The sequence below is a fragment of the Octopus sinensis genome, unplaced genomic scaffold (assembly GCF_006345805.1).
Source record: "Octopus sinensis unplaced genomic scaffold, ASM634580v1 Contig12494, whole genome shotgun sequence".
NCBI lineage: Eukaryota > Metazoa > Mollusca > Cephalopoda > Octopoda > Octopodidae > Octopus > Octopus sinensis.
In genome coordinates, this window is record NW_021832605.1 from 111,383 (window position 1) to 128,448 (window position 17,066).

The 17,066-nt window shown below is 36.7% G+C and overlaps 1 protein-coding gene across 1 annotated transcript; it reads left to right on the forward strand.

The window, feature by feature from the left end:
- The first annotated feature begins 15,569 nt into the window (after positions 1 to 15,569).
- On the forward strand, positions 15,570 to 16,490 carry LOC115229364 (sodium/potassium/calcium exchanger 2-like). The gene has a single exon (XM_029799728.2). It carries the CDS (start codon positions 15,632 to 15,634, stop codon positions 16,421 to 16,423), a length of 792 nt encoding a protein of 263 aa, XP_029655588.2. The 5' UTR covers positions 15,570 to 15,631; the 3' UTR covers positions 16,424 to 16,490.
- The last annotated feature ends 576 nt before the right edge of the window (positions 16,491 to 17,066 follow it).

Genomic DNA, 17,066 nt, shown 5'->3' on the forward strand with positions numbered 1-17,066 from the left:
CACGTGGTTTTATGACGTGCCGCATGAGGAAAGACCGTATTGCATAGCAGTAGCTTGAATATGCTGCAGAAGTTCACAAGCATTTCACCTGGTGCATTTCTTATCCCCCGTCCATGTCTGCCCATGAACACTTCTTCACCACGGCCTTTGCCTGCCTTAGCATTCCAATCACCGGCAATTAGTATAAGGAAGGATGTTTTTATACTCGTGTAGGTCTTTGATAGCATGTGATAGAAAGAGTCTAGTTCATCCACGTTCTTCTTCAGTCTTCCACTTTGTGGGGCGTAGACATTTATAATGCTGATTATTCGATCCGTGTTGGTCAAAGTTTTTTGTCTCAGTTGTAGTACACATATGCGGTCGTTCACACGGTAGTATTTGTGAATTGAATTCCAAAAGGTCTTATGAATGCCAAACCCCTGCCCATAATGACGTGATTCTGATGGAAGGAGAATGATTCGATACTCGTTGTGTATCTCATCTAGCCCGCCTTTGACCTTCGTTTCTTGAAAGCATCCGATAGTTGCACCATATGCATTCAGATCCCGGCATAGGATTTTTCGCTTGGATAGGTCAGATAGTCCTCTGACATTGAATGATAGCAAAGTAAAATCTCTTGTAGCCTCATATGTGATTAAGACTTGTGCAATAGAGTTGCGTCACTAACTCAACCGTAATTGTACAACGGAGGAACATGGGGAATATCTGAGTCTGAATCAAAAATCTCTTGATGCATTCCATAGAAGACAGTTAAGAATTCTTATTGGCATCAACTGGCCAAAGAAAATCAAGAACTCCACCCTATACAATATCTGCAACAGCAGACCCGTCAGTGTGGACATTACCGAAGCACGTTGGCGCCTATTGGGCCACATTCTAAGACTCGACCAGGATGTTTATGCTAACTGGGCAATGGAATCATATTACGCAAAGGACGAAAGATCTGCGTCCCGAGGACGCCCACGAAATACATTACCTATTGTAATCTCAAAAGAACTACAACGCGTTAAAAGACAACTGAAAAATGGAGACGACCTAGATACTCTCAGGAGTATAGCATACAACCGCACATCATGGAAAATTATGACCGAAAAGATAGTCTCATATGTGGCACATGTGGGAACTTAATTAGTTTAAATTACATTATGTTCCTATGACAGTGCTAATAATAATAATAAAAGTATTCAGGAGCCTGGCTGACAGCTATCCCCATTTTGTCAGTCGGGACGTTACTGGATTACGAATACCTCTGCATCGCAGTTTATCTGCGCCTTGGATTAAACATCTGCCGTGAAAATCAATGCCGTTGCGGTCAGACGATTTGCACCTTGTCAATACATCCGCTATCTTGCCGTCGTATCGCTGGCCGTTTCCCCCGCCACGCTTGGCATAGTGATGTGGTAAGCCGTGCCCTGACATCTGCAGGATTCCCTAATGTGTTGGAACTAGTCGGGTTATCGCGGAGATGGAAAGCGCCCAGACGGCATGACAACATTTCCTTTATCTGGGACGCGACAATCAGATCTCGTCAGTTGGCGAGCCTAGCTTAGCGGCAAAATTCACGGTGCTCTCAAAATCAAGAAAATACTCCTCCCTGTTCAGAAATAAAATTTTGCTCAAATAGCCGTCAGGGGTCATCTGTCCGGAATCACTTTCCTTCCTCGGCTGGGGACGAAGATCGCTAAGAAAAGCAAAAACCCCAACGAGACTCGTCATCTTCTCCAAAGAGTTTCATTGGCGATCGTTCGGGGGAACAGCCAGGCCATCTTACGTGCCGGAAATTCGAAATCGTGAAAATAAATTGTTTTACGTCTATTATTAAATTTTGACTATAAAGTACGACCCTGGTTTTAGGCCCCTCGGTTTTGGGGTGATCCACCCTCGGTTTTGGGGCAGTTTTAAAAACAGTCAATTCTTCATTATATTCATTTTTTTAATTAATTTAATTGCATTCATTTCTAATCAATAAAAATTTATTAAAATAAAGCGTCTACGTTTTTTTAACTTGATTCATATTAACTATTTTAGACTTCCCTGAACTTGTTTTAATCTGTTGAATAAAATAATAATAAAATAGACCTCTAGTCGATTGTTTGACAAAATTTGAACAACCTCAGCAGGTTCTCCATATGGGGATTCAAATCGGTTTAGCCTTAGGGAAGGATTTGTCCCAAAATCCTTTAGAACTCTAACCTAACAATTATTCACTAAAAATACTCCGCTCCCAATTGAAAAATCGTATTTCGATTGATGAACATTCATTTTTTTATTCATGCGTTTAAAATATGGTGAATTTAAATTAGGTGGAGAAAAATTCAATATAAAATCAGTAGCATCCAAGTTGTCTAGCATATGTTATTCAAAATTTACCTGAAACATCTAAAATATTTTCTACATCCATATCCTCTGATGATACATGATAAAAATCATCCGAACACTCACTTTCTTTGAAATTAAAAAAATTAAAAAAACTTTTATCATCATGAATGACGGTGTTTATACCAGAAACTCCTCTTCGTTTTTTAAATGGTGTTTCATTTATAGAAGAATAAATAGTCGTGTTATATGTAAAAATGCTTCGTTTAATAAATTGGATCCAGTTTTTAGTTGATTCTTCATTCATCAGCTTTGAAAGATTTCGTGTTAAAGTTTGATTAAATCTTTCCACGATACCCTGAAACAGATAAATATTGTGTCATTACTTGTGATTGTCGCGTCCCACACGAGCTACCCATCCCATGGTGAAAATTGAATAATAACGCTAAAAATATTAAATATGCCCACACGAGTAACAAATGATTAAACCACATTAATTATGACATCTGACAGCCAATGACCTCGTAAAAATGATTGATTGACAGGTGACTTGTAGCCAGCATGGGATGCGTAACCACCATGGGACGCGACATATTATGTCACATGCCTCAGGGATTACTATGCCCCACTCGTTACCTCCGAATTATTTCTGAGAAATAATTGATTAATGATTTTTCAATTTTTTAGAAAAATTAATAATCAATCACAACGACATTAAATTCAACCTATATATTAGGTTAATTAGAGTACAATTTAATGATATACTAAAAGATGCTTTAAAACAAATAAATTAAAATAATATTTTTATACAACAAACCATTTTGACTGATAAGCACATTAAAACATATTTTAAAAATGTGAATTGTGTGAAACGCTTCAAAGGCACATAATTTGATAGTTTTATAATTAACTCTAACCAGTTTTTAGTTTTATTTAAAACATTTTTTGAAATGTAAAAAGATAAAGGTTTAAAATCATCTGTAGATCTCTTATAAAAAACTCAAACTTTATCCAGTTTTTTAGTTTAAAATCATATATAGATCTGAAGTTTAAAACGAAAAATTAAATTTGTCCTTTTTTGATTCTTTTCATGTGAACAATCTTTGTATCTCCATTCGAAAATTCTACTTTAAATTTTTTCAAACCCTAAACCCAACCAATTCCCTAACCTTCACCCTAACCCTAACCTTCACCCAAACCCTAACCTTCACCCAAACCCTAACCTTCACCCTAACCCTAACCTATACCCTAACCCTAACCTATACCCTAACCATAACCATGAGATAAAACAGCATGCTTAATTTATTGTTTTTTAATGATAATGGTTAAGCATTGAAAAAATAAAAATCCATAATATTATTAATTTTTAAATTAATAAGTAAATATATTTCAATCATTTAAATATTTTAAATTGAAATTTTAAAAATTTAGAGCAATGGTAACGAGCGGGGCATGGTAACGAACAGGGCATGTGACATATTATTTAAACCAGGCCTGGCCAACCCAAATCGCATCGCGGGCCACTTTGTCCAAATGAATCCTTTCCGCGGGCCGCATATACATGTACATACTAAGGATAGATATCAAAACAACACAGATAAGATTTTATTTAGTAAAATAGCATTCAGTCCAATTATACGTATCAATGAGAAATCTGTTTTTCTTTATCTTCACTTAATTTTTTCAAATCAACTTCACAATTACTAGTTGCACATCTTAATTGGTTTTCTAAGTTTTTATCTGTTAAAGAAGATCTATATCTACTTTTACTAAACTTTAATTTCGAAAAGAATGATTCACATACGTAAGTAGATCCAAAGGAGCTTACAACTCTTTGTGCAAAAATTCTTAAGTTGGGATATTTTTCTGCAGTCACATATTTGTTATAAAAGTCAATTTTGGATATAGTAGGATAAACAAGTCTTAGTTCACTGTTGCACTGTAGGTCAATTATTTCCGTCTGCAAAGTATTTGAAACAATAGAAACGTCAACATGAAATGGAGAAGAAAATGTTTCAAACATTTTCTCATATTTTTTTAGTTCCGAGAATCGACTGTCAAATGCTGCAGCAAGATTTTTTATTTCATCAGCGTACTTGAAGAAATTTTTACAATGGCTGATTTTAAATTGATTTAGCGTTGGAAAATGTTGATCATTTCCATTTCTTATTTGACATTCAAACAATGACAATTTCATTCGAAATGCTTTGACTTGATGGCATGCATTAGTAATCAAATTATCCTGTCCTTGTAACTCCTTGTTTAATTGATTAATTTTTTCGGTTATATCTACCAAAAAGCACAGATCTAGCATCCATTCTTCATCATTTAATTCAGTTAAAATTTTCCTTTTCTTCATATTGATAACAGCTACAAAAATAGATAAACTTTAAAATTTATTAAACTTATAAAATTTATCTTTATTTATTAAACTTAAGAAAATTTATCTTGAATGTATTTATAGGTTAACTACATACAAAATTTCTCTCGCGGGCCGCACCAAACTCCATCGCGGGCCGCATGCGGCCCGCGGGCCTTGGGTTGGCCAGCCCTGATTTAAACGAAACGAAAAATTTTTATTTTAAAAAGGCTGTTATTATTTATTTTTGATGACCATGGTTATGGGCAAATATTTAATTTATTCAATTACAAAATTTTATTTAACTATAATTTTACGTTTTTATTTTTATTCTTGCATGGTTCGTATAAAGAATTCCAAGGTTAATTATGAAACAAAATTTAAAATTGCTAACAAAATTTGGTTTATTATTTTGACGTTAACTGACTGCGATCGAAACAAGGAATCATGCGATCCAAATAATCAATCTTCTCCAAACATAAATCGTATACACTAGATTAGTTTTTGAAACTTTTCTACGTTTAAAAGATGAATTGCTTTTAATTTCTGGAACCATATTGAAACTCATTGCAAAAAAAAATTTCTACAAAAATAAATTACGAATCATTTAAGGCATCAAATGGATGGCTCGACCGGTTCAAGGAAAGGGACGAGTTGCAATTTAAAACTATAGGTGGAGAAAAGAATTCGTCTGACCTTTTTCAATTATCCAATTTTTTCTCTGATTATGGCAACTGTTTGGAAACTTTTAGGATCAATTAAATCACTTGAAACCTTTCATTAAATAAATGACTCAAATCGTCACACTGGTTCAGTGGTAGAGTAAACTTGCATATATTGCAGTCACTTACGACTTGACGAATGATGTTTCGTTGAATACCAAAAATCTCATTCTGCAACGTGTATCCAGAGCATTATTCCCATAATGGTTTGTTTCGTAGATTTCTTAAGCAATGATTTTCATTTCTTCTGGGTTTGTTAAAGCTAAAATGAGCTTGTGAAGTCGATTAGTATTTTGCAGATATAGCTTTCCGTCAATAAGAATGTAATTTTCAGTTTTCTTTTTTAGTCAGAGTTAATGAGATAACGTATGCCTCTTCTCCGTTGTTTCCCTCTTTTTTTATGTTTAATTTAAAATTCGAGAAGAAAAGGCAAGAACACTTTAAACCGTTTCCATCGCGTCTTCCATCTCTTGAGGAATGGGTTGGTCCAGCTAAAGTCCATTTGCCAATTTGATGGCATATCGTCTCATCTTTTTGAGCTCAGCCATAATGCCAACCCTCTCAGGAATAGGGCACCATTCAGCTAAGCAATGGTTCGACGCACGTTTTATAAACATATAAAAACGTTTCCAGAAAAAGATGGAAGTGAATTATGCTCCTGAAAATTTGAGCGCATTTCCTTCTCCTTGAATCGATGTATCTGAAGTAAGAACCCCTAGATCCAACTTCAACCCCAAGGTATTTCAGGTTCTTCGTTACTGTTACTGTAAACCCATGGAGCTCCCTGTTTTGCAATCCAAGTGGCGGTGCACCTTTCGTTGCGAGTGTCAGTCCTTTTGATATGCACCATTCTTCCACTCTTGTCACGTATCCTTTTAATTTCCTCCACGAGATATCTTTTCTCCATGAAGCATCCGTTATTTGTATATCGTCCGCGTAGATCATGAGACGACTGGTAGGATCTTTCGGTTTTGGAATATCAGCAACGTGGATATTAAAAAGCAGAGGGCTCAAGACCGAGCCTTGAGGTACCCCTCTTTTGAGATCGACAGATTCCGACAAACGGTCGTATGAATGAACTCCCCATGGATAGATAGCTCTTCAGCCAATTGACCGTTCTAGACCCGGGTTTTATTCTGGCGACACTTTCCAAGAGGCCCAGGTGCCATACGCTGTCAAAAGCTTTTGAGACTATTGCTATAGTCGCTATATTATTTGCAAGACTAAGCGAGATGACTTTCTCGAGTTCTCCGAAATAATCTCCGCAAGATCTTTTTCGTCGGAATCCCCACTGCTTCGCTGCAAGTGCACCTCATTCCTCTACAAAGTTCGAAAGCCTTGTGAAGACAATCCGTTCCATAATTTTAGAGACGGAGCATATTAGGCTTATTGGCCGATAGTTCTCTGCATGGTCCTTCATTTTTCCAGGCTTTGGAATCATACGTACGATTGACTTTTTCCAAGAGTCCGGTACATATCCAAGTCTCCAGCTTGCATTGTATAGTGCGGTCAAGTATCGTAAGAGAATAATTGGAGCATGTTTGAATACAGTAATTGGAATGTAGTCATGACCGGGTGCATTGTTCTTGCAGCTCATAATAGCGGCATACGTTTCTTCCAACGTTATGTCTCTGCACAGTGGTCCCGTATAACTCAAGTTAGCACGCAGACTTCTCTGTGGTTACATATAAATTCTTTCGGAACCATGTCGATCGGATCCACTTCTTGAACTTGAAATGTGAGGGAACTTCATCGAGCGGGATAGCTATTCCTTCAGTTGTTTTTAGTCGAATCTTTTCTCCTTTGTTCTCCATATTAATTAGTCTGTTGAAAACCTTCCAAAAATGAGGGTTTTTCTTATTCAGTTTCGAGCATTGACTCTTCCAAGCAATGTCTGAATGTTTTTTTTGCGACATTATTTATCTTTGTTTTCACGATACGAATCTTATCTATGGGGTCACTGCATTGTCCTAGCTTTTTTCAAGGTTCCTCTTCCATTTTATAAGTTTTCCCAAAGATCGGAGTTTTTCTGTTACTATTTGACATGATGTATTTTCTGACCGAAGATTTTTGGAGAACTCTCTGAGAATTTTATCAAGTTTTTCAATTTGTATATCCGAGGAGATGTTTTCTATTGGATACAGTATAAAATGCATTTTCATTTATATCTCGAAGTCAGACCAGATTGTTCAAGACGTATCATATCCGATGAAAAGATCTTCCTATATTGTAGATGATGTTCGCATACATAAAGATTGGAACATATTTCACACAAATTTTCTTCAACGATTTTCAAGTCCCTCATCATCAGGTTGTCTTTATAATATATGGATGTTCCAGTGCCAGCCACTGCGTCAGGTCGCCATGGGATCAATCGACTGAAAACCATGGATTTTGTGATGCTGCTTTCCCTTAAGCTTTGTTTCATTAACAACCAATATGTCCATTTTTACCGATCTAACCAAGTAGATTAGCTCCGTAGCGCTTTTCCGAATTGACTGGGCGTTGATAAGCGTAAAAACGCTCATATCGTCAAGTTGTGGTGACTGTCCTTCATAACGAGCGCCACCAGTTCCAGTAAATTTTTAAACGTTTTTTTAGTCGTCGTTTTCAATTTAAGATGGAGATCCTCCAGTTTTGCTTTTAAATGTTCAATTCCACTTATTTTTTCGTCTGCCACCAGTATGTTGCATGTCCCAGGATTGACTTAGAAGTGTCCCAGAGTTGTGTTTACACCTTGTTCCAACTTTAATTTTTTACGCCTTATTTTAACGTGAACTATCATTTTGTAGCGAGCTGTCAGTGTTTTGACAGCTGCGACATATTATTTGCCAAATTCTAGTATTTGTCAACTTTTTGAAATTCCCAGCAGAATGTCCGCTCTATTTAACAAATTGCACAATTCTGGATTTCCAAAAAATGTTTGTCCAATTCCACCACATGATGTATACTACATCATGTATACTGCCTACAACACTCACATGTATGACCTACTAGTCATATATTAACTATCAACAAGTAACAAAAAATAAACATATAAACTATATGGAGAGGGAATGGATGTATTGCTCGTCCACTACTTTTCCGTGCACTACAAAACGGAACAACAAATCAACCCTCGAAATATCGAATGATCTTATTCCACAAACCAAGCCCTCTCAATGCCTGGCAATCCCCGAATATAAACAAATGTTTCCGGGCACGAGTAAACGACACATTGACTCGTCTGAAATGAACCGACTTGACTACCTTTCATCACACAAGAAGCCGAGTGATTTACTCTTGACACAAGACAACAGCATGACCTCCCGTTCTGCCCCTTGGAATGCATCGGCCGTGGCCACATGCATGTTTGGGTCCTCCACACCAAGTCTGTGAATTACACAATACATAATACAGAGAGAGTTGTCTTTCTATTTCTCTTACCTGAGCCTTGAAGAATGTGAGTAGGCCAATCGAACAAGGCGTCCACAGTCCAGATTTTAGCAAATATGAACAGAGAATGGCACAAAGTCGAGCCTCTGTCTGGTTGGAATAGCTTCCTCCCATTTCGGAGGACTCCCCTCGGACATCCACAAAGAGTAAAGTGGGAAGTGTGGAAGTAGAAACCGGACAGTCTCTCCCGTCTTTAATGACTCCGTTGTAGAACAACTCGTTGGATATCCTCGATATGAGTGGAGGGCAGCGGTATTGATAAGTGAGGTAGTAAGTGGGGTGACCCAATCTCTGCAGTCTGTTAAAAAGAGTCAGTTGTGATGTGTTGGAAGTGAATCCCCCCACGAGAGCAGGTCCCAATTGCTATAATATCAGTAAAGGACAACCTTAGTATCTCCAAATGCAATAAGAATACGAGGCTTAAACTTGAGAATAGTAAAGAGAGCAGTCGACTCGAGCATTTGACTGGCCTCATCGAGTAACATGAACTATTTTAAACATATATAATCAACTGTGGCAGTGTGTTGGGCAAGACACGTGTGGTCTATGGAGGCACACGTCACCCCGACCAAGAATGGTAGTCGTTTGGGATGTGTCTTATCTGCGTGAATACTCAAAGGTATCAATTCTTTTTCTATTCGTTTATAACTTCCCACACGAATAAAGTCGTCAAACTCTAAACTGTGGAGACTAACAAAATATAAAGACAATCCAACATGGATAGCACTCTGTCGACAGCCACGTTAGTGAGAGCACATAAAACTGCACTATGAGAGTCCCCACCCAGTTCATTTAACAAGACAATAAGCACAGCCAGCAAAAAACTCTTTCCTGAACCAAAAACACCCTCGACCAGTACAATTGGAGACGCAGCCTTGCCAGTGATGACATCCACCAAATGACAGACCACAGCCTTCTGGTCACAATTCAGAGAGAAGCGTTCGAACATTCGTTGAGTGGTGAGGACTGCTGACTCGACCAACATTAATGGAGGGACACCACTGCCATTAAGGATATGAGAGAGAAGAGGAATGTCTGAGGGACTGTCCAATTCGGAGTGAAGACCGATCAACCTACCCACCTCACTCCCCAAATCTTCCACCATAAGTACGTGACAGGACTCTACTAATGCCAAGACAATCCAACTTCCGAGGATATTTCCCAAAGGACTGATAATTTCCACGTCAATAAAACCAGCCGAGGTCGGTCCAAATGAACGAGAGCGGACAAGAGCAGAGTCAGTGAGATCGACTGAGGTGGATACAACCCACACATCTCCCTTGTTAAATACACTCGATTTGTCCAATCTTTCGGATATCTTCATCGTCAAGTTATTCCTAGTCTACCAATGCCCACATAAGTCTGACCTTTCTAGAGAGGACACAGCCACAATACACAATCATATCATTTTTCCTACACAAACTGAGAAAAGATTTCCTCCCCGACTCAGAAGCCACTGATTTGGCCGAATTTACTCCATTCGCCCACTTAAAATACTGCAAGTAATCAGAACATATAAACAGGGCATGGAGTCTTCCCACCACAGGAGTAGAAGAAACGTCCTTCGTTTCTGGATTGTCTGAGTATAGCCTGAGCTCCACAGTGACACTTTTTTGGAGGATTGTTGCGATTGACTACAATAAGAGAATATTTCAACCACAATGCTGTCCCAATACCCGACGATATGCCCGTCCACTCTCTGCTATAGCATGGTTAATATAATCTGTCTATTCATTTAATATATACTTTCCAACAAATCAATGTTATACTCAATGTATTCCTTGTATGTCGAAAATGAACATATATCCCAAGATTTATTCAAATGTGTCGAATTCCCGTTCAAATTCACTTTTAACGAAATCGGCCACTTAATTTCAGCCTCTCCGACTATCTCATCAACAGATTCTCCATTCCTTTCAACACATTCCCCAACCATCTTACACCCCTCAACACATTCTCCCATTTCTTGTACACATTCTTCAGTTCTATCAGTCTTGGAGTATTTCTCTGGTAGTAATGAAGATAAAAGTAATGCAATTTCCTTCCGACTTCTCGTAGGAGGACTACTGGCTCCCTTTTCTGGGTGAGGAGACTGGAAAGTGGTTGGGGCATTCAGTCTTATTTCTGGAGGACTACAATCACGGGAAATTGGATTATAAAGTCTCTTTTTTGGCTGGGACTGGACTTGTGGATTATTGAGAGTATCGTTAGGGAATTGGATTGTGTAGTTTGGACGATTTATTGTGGATGAAATGTGTTTCTGAGGAAATGAATCGATGTATTTCCCCTCTTGATCATATAAGGTGGCTTTATTAGACAAATTTGATGTCTTGATTACTCCATCATGCCAGACTTTTGATTTGTTTTTGCAGTACATAACTTGATGTGTCTTATCTGTCTGTGAACTGCATACACGCTTCGGAAGTTGTGGTTCGTGGCAGTGAGAGGCCACGTCTATTAAAAATCTGTCTGTTTCAAAGATTTCTCCAATTTGTATGTTGGAGGAGTAGATCGACTCGATTTTTACAAGTTTATCGTTTAATAATTGTCCCGAGTTAGTTGATGTGCATCGAAGGTAGCCATCATGCCAAATTTTGGCTTTTTTTGATTTGTCAGAAGTATATAAGATCTATAAATTAATTCACGTCATAACCTCACCTGATAAAACTCCATTTTACCTCCATTTTTGTTTTTTTATTTCATTTTAATTTTAATAAAAAATATTTCAAATGCATATATAAAATATAATAATGTATGATTTAACACTTATTAAAAGGTAAAATGTAAAACAGAGGAAAGTTCAATTATTTATTAATACTCTGTATGACTGGATTACTCTAAACTTGTTATCTTTATTATCAACTAAATCATCAGTCAGTCTTCTAACAAGTAATACACAAAAATAAAATTTCATTCAGACAATCACAGCCAACAATATTCAAATTCCTCGCATCAACAAAGTCAAATTACTCAGGATAATTTACGATACCTTTTATCATTTTGCAAACACATTGAAAATCTGATTTATAAATGTAAATGTAAAATGAATGCCCTCCGCTCACGCACAGGAACCGACTTTAGACAAAACAAAGAATGCCTAACATACACCCCTCGACATAAATATTGGTGAATCTTCAACTTACTTCATTCATACAAAGAATGATTTAATTTTTTCTTCAGATATATTTTAAAATCTGATAAAATTGATAAAAATTAATTTAATTATTTAAATTTTGAAATTTTGTCTAAGAAATTTGGAAAAAACAACGACTTTCATTGGCATAAAATTTGGTTATTGTGAGATTAATATGTAGAATAACCTCCTTTTGCCGAATAGATCTCCCAACACCTTTTTTCATTGACTCAACTAATTTTTCAAGTGTTTTTGATGGAATAGAATTCCAAATATCTAATAGATTTTCCTTCAGTGCCTGAATGTTCTCATTTTTTCTTTGCCTAATTTGAACCTTCATATAAGCCCACAAATGCTTAATCGGATTTAAATCCGGAGATTGCGAAGGCCATTCTAATTTTTAATATGTTTTTCGCAAAAATATTGAATAATCATTTTGATGGGATGGCTGGGGTGAAAAATATAGTCAACAATCCTCATTTTTTGTGCAGAATATGGCAAATTATTTGTCAAAATAGATTGATATTTTGCAGCATTAAGCGTCTTGTCTATAAATACCAAATCGCCTACCCCATGATAGGAAAAACAACCCCACACCATGATTTTCCCTAATTTTTTATTACATCACAATTTACCTTTTTCAAATTTGACAGTTGGAGTAATATTTTAGGATTTATTTATTTAAAATTTTTTCTATACACAATTTTTCTTTTTTGGGTCGTTAATAATTAAAAATACATTCATCAGGAAAGATTATTGATCCAAAATAATGGTCTGAAATTTAAGAAATTTTTTGAATCTGGAAACCATGTTTTTTTTGTTAGAAGTGGTTTTTTCTTTGCAATTCTTCCGAAAATTCCATTTTTATTTAAATTTCGTATTATGGTTCGAGACGAGACACGTGTTCCAGAAAACTTTTATATTTCATTAGAGAGTTCAGAAGCAGTTAAAGATGAATTTTCCTCTGATGTGCGTACCAAATGATTAATTTGCACATTATTCAAAATTGATAGTCTTCCAGAACCATGTTGGCGGTCATATGATCTAGTTTTATTGTATTTCTTGATAAAATTTACGACTGTTGAATATGGAACACCGGTTTCTTTAGAAATTTTAATATATGACATATTTAAGTCGTATAGCGCAATTATTTTCCCTTTCATAAACGAATCGAGAGTATTATATCTAAAAATATTTTTTTATTAAGATCAATCTCTAAATACTAGCATAATTTGACGGTTAAAATTTTATAACCAATTTTTATGTCACTAACCTAATTGCCGACATGCTTTAAATTTCTTGCAATATTAAAATTTAAATCTATTTTAATTATAAATACAAAATAAATATTATTTTAGAAGATCTAAAGGATCTTAAAGTATGAATTTATTCGTTTTTAAATGAAAAAAAGCAGGAAAGATTAAATAACCAAATTTTTTGTCGAGGGGTGTACCTATACAAACAATATATTCTTCCAACATTGAACTATGCAAGTCCATCTGTTGTCAAAAACACTCCTTCAGAAATTACAATCAATCAGAAACTAATCACTCAGAATTATTACTGGTTTTATGGAGTCTGCTTTGCCGACCATATGCATCAGGAAACCAACACAATCAAACTTGCAGACTATTTTGACATCTATAGAACACAATTTTTTGCCTCAGCAAGTATGATCAAAACCCACCCAAGTCACAATCTCACAACAATACCAACCCGGACAGGAACGTCAAAAACACGCCAGGGCTTCACTTCTGTCGTATCCTAAACTAATTCACTAACAAAAAACTATCGAAAATAAAAGAACTAACTAAATCCTCCTTGAACCCACTAACCGCAAACAATATCCTTAACAATCCCTCTTTAAAAATAAACACAGCTGAAGAGGATCTCAGCCATAGAGATCGGGTTGAACTTGCAAGATTTTGCTGTGGGCACCATCCTTCACTCCTCGACTACCAAAAAAACTGGAAAAAGATATCAATCCAAGATGGCCTAACGACTTTCCCCTTCGAAAATGGCAAGTCGCTCATCTGGGACGCAACTTCTCTGCCGGAAACATCTTTACGTCAGCCGCAGAGCCGGGCTCCGCAGCTAACCTGGCCGAAACGCTAAAAATCAAGAAATACAGTGCATTATCTCACCGCCATATCTTTGACCCGATCGCAGTGGAGATGTCGGGAGTCCTCGGTCCCAGAACTAAAATATTCCTTATTAAACTGGGGGACATGGCAAGCAGAAGGAGAAATGATCATCGAGAACGGACATGAATTTTCCAATGCATATCAATAGCCATCTTGCGTGGGAATTGCCATTCCATCTTATCCTCTGCTGCTAATTAAATACTAAATAACAGATTCTTTGATTAAAAAAATCCAAGCTGTCCAATCTGTCTTGAAGGACGACACACAGTAGCCGATTGATTTGAATTTTAGAAAAAAGTATCCTTAAATATGTTTATTTTTATGTTTAAAATGAATGGTTTAGAACTTTTAGAATGATTCATCAATTGTCTTTTATTCATTATACGGCAGAATTGTCTGAAAATCAAGCATTATTGTTACACCGGCGATAGATAAATTGTGCCGATTCTTCGATTTTAATGTCTTTTATTTCATTTTTAAAACGATAATTTTAATTATTGACAAAAATATTACTGAGATTCAATAATTTTCATTCTTTTCTTATTCAAATTTCCTACTTTTGAATTTATTGACAAAATACAAGTTTTTTAAATGATCCAAATTGTAAATCATCAATTTAAATGACATTTTCAATAACTTTTAAACTCACATTAAGATCCCTAGTTATTAAAAATGTCCTTTTTTGGGTATTGGGTGATCTCCAAAGTTAAGTACCAGATGTTACATCTATAAACGTCAAAGCAGTCAATTCATTTTTAATAATCTAAAAATTACTATGAGTGGTCACCATATGTGCTTCGTCAGCCTTCATTATAACCACCTGCACTCTCTAGTAACAGCCACGCTTAATCCAGAATGATTTTTTAAGAACAAGTATTGAGGCAGTTTTTGCTTAAAAACGATTGTTTTTAAATAAACTAATCAATATGCTGTAAATATCGAGATTTATGATGAATCGAGCTCTAATTTGATTGACACACAAAGTCAGAATAATCGGTAATGCAACCAAATTTCCTGTCAAATTTTGTAAATTTATGACCGATTAACATACTTAGGGATATCATCCCCGAATTGAATCAATTTTTATTTTTTGTTAGGGAGAACGAGTAATTAATACAGAATATATGTATTATATAATTAAGAACATATTCTTGGAATATTTGATATCGGGTTAATGTACAAAACATGTTTACGAAATATTTGTGAAGAATCGATGAAAGATATGTGTTAATTAATCAATTCTAACTTAGTTAATGCTGTTAGATCTCAAATAAATTACAATGAATAATTCATTGTGACATGTGCAGATAAGTCCTCTGCGATAAGACGGATTTATATCTTAGCAACAACACATGGAGATTAATCGTAATCAACATTAATTAATATATTATTGAATACCACTGAGACATCAATTGGGAACAAGGATAGAAGCACAACTTTGTATCTAAACCATCGATTTCTGTCACTTTTGTGCCGTCAAAGTAAGTAATAAATAGTGTAACAGTCACTGCGCATTACATCCATGAAAGAAGACTTACTTTACTCAGTCAAGCGGTCAGTCCTCAAAAGAATTATTTTTGCTTTGACTTGTGTTCTGCTTATTGCCATATTCGTCTTAATTACCTCAAAACTCCCTTGCTCCTCTCCGCTAGAAACTCCCCTCAACAGAAGAGTGTTACTGGCAACCGCCACTAACTCGTGCACCGACGTTGTATCGGGGGAATATCCAAACGATTTGTTTGACCTTTGTCAAAGGAGACAAGGTGCTGTAGTACTACACATTGTGGGAGTCTTGTACATGTTCGTGGCTCTCGCAATTGTGTGCGACTCATTTTTTGTGCCTTCCCTCGAAGTAATCATCGAAAAGCTGGGAATAAGCGAGGATGTCGCTGGAGCCACATTCATGGCCGCAGGTGGAAGTGCTCCCGAACTCTTTACTTCAATCATTGGAGTATTCTTGGCAAAAAGCAACGTGGGAATCGGGACCATCATTGGGTCGGCAGTATTCAACATTTTGTTTGTAATCAGCATTTGTGCTTTGTGCAGTCTGACTGTCCTGTCGCTGACTTGGTGGCCGCTATTGAGGGATACCAGTTTCTACATAATCTCCCTGGTCATGCTCATTGTTTATTTCACGGACAATCTCATTTACTGGTGGGAGGCCCTCACTCTTTTGTGCTGGTATTTGGTCTACGTGCTTTTTATGAAGTACAACTCACAAATTGAATTTTTTTTCAAAACAAAAATCCTAAAACAACCACAGGACATCCACCAAAATCCACCTCTCGAAATACGAGTACTGTTACTTATCTAAGCATAGAACTCTGTCGTATTTATGCGGGAAAGTGTCGCCCCACACAGACTATCCCTCCTGATCGGCTCTCGGGGTACCGTCATTGCTAATATACAAACCCAGTCCGCTCCAAGAGTCTAGTTCACAATGCCACAGTATGCCCCGAAATGAATGCTTCCGACGAACAAAGCCCCCCTGAAATGCCCGAGCAAGTGAGAGCGCCTTTTGAACATCATAGGAGACATTACTTGGATGGCCTAACTCGATCAGCAAGAGATTAGTCTACATCGTTGTTTTGCCTATAAACGCAGTTCTCTACGTGACTGTACCGAATGTAGCCAACCAAGTAAAAAGTCGTTTTAATAAGCAATAGAGAATAAAGAGATTGTATATATTGACATTCATAAACAGCATCCTCTGGATCGGGGTGTTTTCCTATTTAATGGTATGGTGGGCCAACCAGATCGGGTCCACTCTGGGAATCCCCAACGAAGTGATGGGACTGACCTTCTTGGCTGCAGGGACAAGTGTCCCAGATCTGATCACAAGCTATATTGTGGCTAAGAAGGGATTCGGAGACATGGCAGTATCGAGTTCCATAGGAAGCAACCTGTTTGACATTTGTATTGGGTAATAAGAGTATTGTGATTCAAGACTGCCCTTT